The sequence below is a fragment of the Punica granatum genome, chromosome 6 (assembly GCF_007655135.1).
Source record: "Punica granatum isolate Tunisia-2019 chromosome 6, ASM765513v2, whole genome shotgun sequence".
Classification (NCBI taxonomy): Eukaryota; Viridiplantae; Streptophyta; class Magnoliopsida; order Myrtales; family Lythraceae; genus Punica; species Punica granatum.
This window is the reverse complement of record NC_045132.1, coordinates 22366244-22373420: the sequence shown is the minus strand read 5'-3', so window position 1 is coordinate 22373420 and position 7177 is coordinate 22366244. Positions and strand designations below refer to the sequence as shown.

At 39.8% G+C, this 7177-nt stretch overlaps 1 protein-coding gene across 1 annotated transcript; it reads left to right on the top strand.

Moving 5' to 3' along the window:
• The first annotated feature begins 3077 nt into the window (after positions 1–3077).
• Positions 3078–6633, top strand: LOC116212130. The gene is made up of 7 exons (XM_031546704.1): positions 3078–3455; positions 3908–3988; positions 4081–4257; positions 4390–4560; positions 4951–5163; positions 5244–5332; positions 5648–6633. Exons 1-7 carry the CDS (start codon positions 3359–3361, stop codon positions 6341–6343), a joined length of 1524 nt encoding a protein of 507 aa, XP_031402564.1. The 5' UTR covers positions 3078–3358; the 3' UTR covers positions 6344–6633.
• The last annotated feature ends 544 nt before the right edge of the window (positions 6634–7177 follow it).

Sequence of the window (7177 nt, the reverse complement as noted above, 5' to 3'; positions counted from 1 at the left end):
CCGTACAAGCCGTCTGAAATTCTGCTGCAGTTTCGCATTCTCCCGTAATCTTGTACTGATCCGATCTTGGTCGTGATGGGTCACAGCACAAGTCGATTACAGTGCATGAAATGGCATATTGGAACATTGGCATGATCAGAGTGGAAATACCTCATCCAGATCAGAACATAAAATATCTGATCAGAACAGAAGATGCTATTTTTTCCAACAAAAAAGGAAAAAAAAAAAAAGAAAGAAAGAAAGAAAGAAAGATGCCATTTGGAGATTTAAGCAAATTGAGAAACAGGACACATGCAGAGGAAGTCATTTGTACCGTTGACATTCCACATTTTGGAGTGATGGACGGATGATATGCAAAGAGGATGTACTTTGTCGAGGAGACTGTTGCCTCCATGTTCTGAAGATGAGAAATCCTTCGGTGTTCTTTGTCTGCACATCACATGAAAGTGACCACCTTTAGGCTGCCATAAAATGGCTATTTCGACGACCGAACGATTCTTACAAAAAAAGAAAAAAAAAAGTCTCTGACTAAATTCCTTTTCCCTTTTTTACCACTTATCTAAAGTGAAAATGGCTATGAGTTCGTGAGATCATGCTAGGAAGGGGATCCTACAATAGACTCATTTCAATTTTCACGGTAATATTTACGGTTTATTTGGATTGTCAGTTATGAATGTTTGAAAAGTGATAACTTATGAAATGTTATTATATAATTATGTATAATAATTCTTTATAATCCATTTCTCCATGACCTTCTATAATCCACAATTCAATCAAGTTATTCAAGAAAAGTTCTGTCATAATTTTCTCTGCATGAAATATCTGATCACGGGGTTTAATAATTAGATAGAAGCGATTTGTTGGAAATGCTTAGCGATTTTAAGGTACGGAAAGTGCGAGCAACAGACAAATATTCTAGGAATCCCTTTAAGGGGGAAAAAATGTGAATTTGGAAAAGGAAAAAAAAAAAAAGAAGAGATCAATAGTTAATTAATTTTGATCTGCCGACTGACCGGTAATAAATCTGCGCCGTCCAGTCAGTTTCCGTTCACCAACTCACTTTCGTGGTAGTTTGGGCTTCGTGGGCTTTCCTTTCCTTTCAATAGCATTATTAAATGAGTGGGCCCAGCCTCTTATCTCAGCATATCCGTAGGTCCATATTTGGCCCATCTGGGCCCACAGCCATTACCAATCCCATCTTGGAGGGGACAAGAAAAAAAAAATATTAGTTTTCATCATTATATCTTAACGAGTTGGATTAGTAAATAATGCAATTGAGAATGTGAGACACGAATCTCCTGATTAAATTAACTTTTGGGGCAATTATTACCATTATTGGACAACAAAATTATAATAGTTTTGTATGGATCCAAATTGGTTCAAGTATGGGCCGAAGCCAGCTAGCTTTGGAATGTTATGGGAATTAAGAAATGTCACCATCAATGTCTTAATTCTTTAATATGGTATCCGAGAGGCCATCTCGTGATCGCTACTCATTCATTAATTCCGCCATCTTGCTTATCGAGCATTACCGCAAAAATGCACGGGAGGTTACAAATTGCTACTCTTGTCCATAATCGATTTCTTAACATAAACTGGTCGATATATCAAATCATGCGAATTTATTATGGTTAAAAATGATCTCTCTTTACCAACGTGAGTTGATTCAAGTGATTTAGCGCTTATTCTCTTTAAATAATGTTTTGTGTTCGAGTCTTGTAAATGGTCAAAATTCACGCTGGAAAAACTTCACTTTTTGATAGGTTTTCGGATACCCGGATTCATAATAAAAAAATGGTCTCTCTTTTTTTTTTTTACCCCTCACTTTAGCACTTACAAGGAAAAGCGAGGAATCTCTTTAGTTTATTAATAACTATGTAACTATAAGCAACAAAAATTTTCACCCACATTAAAGGGGAATATTCCTATAAAAAGAAGAGAAAAATGTGCATTTTCGTTTAGAATGTCTTTTGAAAGAATTTTCATTTTCAGCTCCCCTTTTATGAACTTCATATTCTTACTTTATCTGTGAGGGAAAACCAGAAAAAGAAAATGATAAAAAGAAGGTGTGTCACTAAAAGCAGGAAAAAGTTCTAAAAAGAAATAAAAAAAAGGAGGTATTTTTGGTCCAAAAGTGCTCACTGCATAGTATTGTGATAACCAGGTGGTGTAAATGGTCGGGTCGGACTCGGTTTTTGGTACCTATAAGTTCCAAATCCAATTCATTCGGTTTTTTTTTTCCTGGAATCTTATAAGGTGAAGAGAAATATACCACTGTGGATTGATTTTTGGGTAATTTTTTAGGGCACTGAAACTGAAACTAGAATCTAATTAAATCTTAACTATAGTAATTAATAAGAGATTATCGAAATAGAAAAGACAATGTGAAAATCAAATAAGTCAATCTCATAATGTGAATATAGTAAGTACATTTCGGTTGGGTTGGATGCCGTTGTCCTTTTATTGAAAAACTGAACCCGCTCAAATCGCATCAAATTCGCTAAATGACTGAAAATGACAAACTTTAAAAGGTCGATTTTCTTTCGGTTTGGTTCGGATCACATTAAGTTCTTTCGGAGATAGGCTCTTTTTTGTTCACACTTCTCGTGCCAAGGGCACGGCGAGCATTTAGGTGTAGAAGAGAATGTATGTATGTGTGATTCTCTGCTGGTTAGTAATTAAAAAACATAGACACAGATTTTCAAATCGAAAATTTGATATCTAAACAAAACCTTTTTAAGACATAATAAATAAATAAATAATAATTATATTAAAATAATCCCACATTATGTTGACACAATGTGGTTTAAGACATAATAAATAAATAATTACTATTTGCGATGCAATTGACACATAATGTAATTTAGCTACGGTATAAAGGACCAAAATTCAATCAGAAACATCTCGTGATCAAAGCTAAAAGTATACTCGAGCGATGGTGGTCGCTCGAGAACATTTCATGATTTTATCGAAAAATATATTTTTCTATTAAAAAAAAAGAAAAAAAGCATGAGGAGGAGGAGGAGGGAGGGAGCGTCCCCACTCTATACCCCACTTGCATTTTCTCTCCTCTGCTTTATTTGTTCACTTTTCCCTTGTCTCTTCCTTTACCCCCTTCCTTTCCCTTCTTTGCTTTCTCTCTTTGCCTCTTTGCTATCACTCACTCTGTCAAGCTCACCTCACTCTCTCCGGTCTCCACTCTCCTCTCCCCACTGAAACTCAGCTCACTGCTCGCGACCCAGATGCGGATTCCGTCTCCTCACCCGAGCTAACCCCGCCATTGCAGTGCTCTGAGCTCGAATCTGCCTTTTCTTTTAGCTTTCTGCTTCTTGTGCTGCTTGTGAGTATTGTATAAGCGATGGGCGTGATGGGTCGGAATGTGGTGGTTCTGGGTCTCGCCCTCTTGGTCCTCGCCGGCTGTGTTTCATCCGCTCCTATTGCCCCTTCTCCTGCGAGTAAGTTCTCGAGCTCGGGTGCAGCTTCTTTATGTCGGTTTTGCTTTGCTCGTGAAGCTCTTATGGCAGTGTTGCTCGATCTGGTTTGCTTCAGTGTTCAGCTGCTTGCGGTAGTTATCTCTTACCAGTGCATTTATTGAGTAATGGCTTGTTTTGGGGGAATCTGGTTGTCGCTGTTGCAGTAGGTTAGGCTGAGTAAATGGAACCTCCTAGAAAGGACTAACTGGGAATTCTTTATGATCTCTCTGGCTATGGCATTGTAGTTATTATATATTGCTGTCTCACGTGATTCGGGACCGTGGTGCGGAATATTTGTTCGAGAAAGATGATGTGCTCTGGAGATTCCAAACCCGAACCTGACTCTGATACACTGTTGACAAAGACGTTATAACTTAGTTGCCGCTGTTCTTATATTCTGATGCTAGCTATAAAGTCTTGCTTGGTTTCTGCAGAGATTGTTAATGGGCTCTTCTCCAATGCTGCGTCTGCTCTAATGAAGCGGCTGTCCTCACTCAAAGCCACTACTAAGACTGGTAAGGATGTCTTGGGTTTCTGTTCGATGCTTTCTGTTCTCATTGTTTTTTACAGAGTTCCAAGTAGTTTTAATGTTTGAATGAATGTGCAGCGATTGCTGGGCGTCCGATGATGAAGTTCGAGAGTGGCTACACGGTGGAGACAGTTTTCGATGGGAGCAAACTCGGGATTGAGCCTTACTCGGTGGAAGTGTTGCCAAGTGGGGACCTTCTGATCCTGGACTCTGCTAATAGTAACCTCTACAAGATCTCTTCTTCACTCTCTCTATGTGAGTGATCTCAGTATTTGGTTATATTTGCTATTGTCTTCATCGATACGTTCATTCTTGTATCTTCTTCTTTTCTCCAGTCCTTTACGTCACTATTGACGATGTCCTTTTCAATGGTCCTCCACCCTGCAGACAGTAGGCCTAAACTGGTTGCTGGTTCCCCTGAAGGATACTCGGGGCATGTTGATGGCAAGCAAAGAGAGGCTAGGATGAACCACCCGAAGGGGCTTACGGTGGATGATAGAGGGAATATTTATATTGCGGATACTGCAAATATGGCAATTAGAAAGATAAGCGATTCAGGTAAAACAATATATGAATCTATAATTGCTTCAAGTTGCCTATTCTCTATATTGTTGTTCCTCGGACGTTTCCGTTAAATGGAGCTTATGTTTGATTCTCATTAATGGTGCTTCCAGAGGAAAACTTTCTCCCACAAGTAGGTATTTAAAAAATAAATAAAAAATCTCTTAGACCGAACCGATCATTGTCGATGATTGCTGCTCTTTCCACCTCAGTTCTTGTTGCATAGACAATAATCAACTGCTAGGACTGATCCAATCTTAAAGAATATTTTTGAGCCAGTTCAGCAGAAATTCTTGTTTCTTGTGCATGCTGACCCTTATTGGTATTGCAAATTGAAAACATGGTGAACTTTTGCTTATATGGATGCTGGTGATACTGTTGATGCAGGGGTTACGACAATCGCGGGAGGGAAATGGGGAAAGGGAGGGGGCCACGTTGATGGGCCGAGTGAGGACGCGAAATTTTCAAACGACTTTGATGTGGTTTATGTGGGAAGCAGCTGCTCCCTGCTTGTTATAGATAGGGGAAATCGTGCTATTAGGGAAATCCAGCTCCATTTTGATGACTGTGCTTACCAATATGGAAGCGGTTTTCCTCTCGGTCAGTTAATGCTTCAGACCTTGAAGTCTCATAATTTGTAAATTTTGGTCGCTTATTCCTAGTATTTCCTATTATTTCAGGGTTTGCTGTGCTTCTCGGGGCTGGTTTCTTCGGGTACATGCTAGCATTGCTACAGCACAGAGTGAGCACGATTGTGTCTTCTCAGAATGTGAGTTTTCAAAACCGCTCCCTTATATTTATGCATCCATGTTTTCGTTCTTTCTGAAATTGATATTGTTCGTCTGTGGGAGAAATTGCAAATCGATTCTAAGCCAACCCATCTTTACTGGACATTTCATCCATTTCGTTCATTGGATCATTATCTGGGAAAAAAACAAAATGGAGCTTTTAGAAATTACACTATTGAGACCCGAGGATACATGATCAGCGAACCGTTGAACATTCCTTATTCACCATTATGCAATCTCCTTTTTGAGAAATGACATTCCACTGAAAAGTTTTGTCATAATATGAACTTTTGAAGGACCAGGAAATGATGAAGACTGGCGTCCCGTTGAGTCCCACCTATCAGAAGCCCCTAAAATCGTTGAGGCAGCCTCTTATACCGACTGAGGAGGAACCAGAGAAGCAAGAAGAGGGGTTCTTCGGGTCCCTTGGAAAGCTCGTTGTGAGCACAGGAACGTCAGCCATGGAGATTCTTGGGTCAGTATTCCCTAGCCTCCGGAAGAAGCCACAGGAATTTCAATACCAGCAGAAGCAGTTCTCAAACTCTTCATGGCCAGCGCAAGAGAGCTTTGTCATCCCCGACGATGATGAGCCGCCGCCTTCAATTGAGCCACGGGACCCAACTCCAAGGAAGACCTATGCATTCATGTCCAAGGATGCGGAGAAATTTCAACAGCTGAGACAGAGCCGTGTTTTCTACAACAGTTGGGAGCGAGATGGAGATCTCAATCAGCAGCAGAAGCAGCAGCAGCAGCAGCAGAGACAGAGTAACTATCACCATCAGCAGCAGCAGCATCACCACCACCACCGCTACCACTCATCCATCCCGCACACCTACTATGAGCGAAGCCTCGAGAAGACCAACGAGGTTGTGTTCGGGGCAGCTCAGGAGAACGGAGGGAAGCGCGAGGCCATAAAGCCAGTGAATTACGGGGATGCGCTCTACAACCATCATAACATTCGCACAAGAACGGGCTACACTCATCATTATTGAACTTGATGAAGAACCAAGAATGGATTTTTCAAATCGGGGAGGCATGATTCTTATTTGGGTATTCTAGATTGGCAATTTTGGGTACAGGTGGGGTGATAAACGGGAAAAGGGTGAGTATAGGAGGCGGGCTCTTATATGGTTTTGGATTGATTATTGGGCAATTGATAATTAAGTATATGCTGCTCTGTTTGGTCTCATTGCATGGTTGCATGTTTGGTAGTATTGCATTGAGGCCTCTCTCTCTCTCTCTCTCTCTCTCTATATATATATATATAACAAAGCTATCCTTATCTTGTTGATTTTCAATCAAATGGAACATTTATAACTAATGTAGAGTTGTTTCAGTTAGTCAATATCTCTTTTTCTTAAAGGCCGTCTCGATTCGAGTCTTCTGCATGAGAAAATTCACGACTAAAAGAGTTTTACGTTTTAGTGGATCAACTTGAATTAGTTGGAGTTGATTGCATTTTCGAATATCATACGGTAAATGTCGAGTAGAAAGGTTCTCAGTTAATAGATTTAAAATATTAAATAATTTTATCATATATATTTTATATACATAATCCCGGTGGACTTATCATATATTTTTTTATATTTTTCCATTTGCATATGCTTAGCACGTGAAAATTGACAGTGCTGCCATTAAATATAATGATGTGTTTGTATTGGTGCGTCCAGATGGTCCTCCTCCACCATGTTTTTTTTTTATATTTTTCCATTTGCACGTGCTTAGCACGTTATGCTGATGCTGATCCAGAAAGCAAACTTGTCGATACATTCACCCTACGAATTAATTATTCTAATTGGGCTATTAAAAATGGGCCAAGGCCCCTT

What these genes read in the sequence shown, in the direction of transcription:
- LOC116212130 (XM_031546704.1), top strand. Translation starts at nt 3,359, where the DNA reads ATGGGCGTGATGGGTCGGAATGTGGTGGTTCTGGGTCTCGCCCTCTTG. An exon ending in TATTGCCCCTTCTCCTGCGA is followed by an intron (nt 3,456 to 3,907) that starts GTAAGTTCTCGA and finishes TGGTTTCTGCAG; the next exon opens with AGATTGTTAATGGGCTCTTC. An exon ending in TGGAAGCGGTTTTCCTCTCG is followed by an intron (nt 5,164 to 5,243) that starts GTCAGTTAATGC and finishes CTATTATTTCAG; the next exon opens with GGTTTGCTGTGCTTCTCGGG.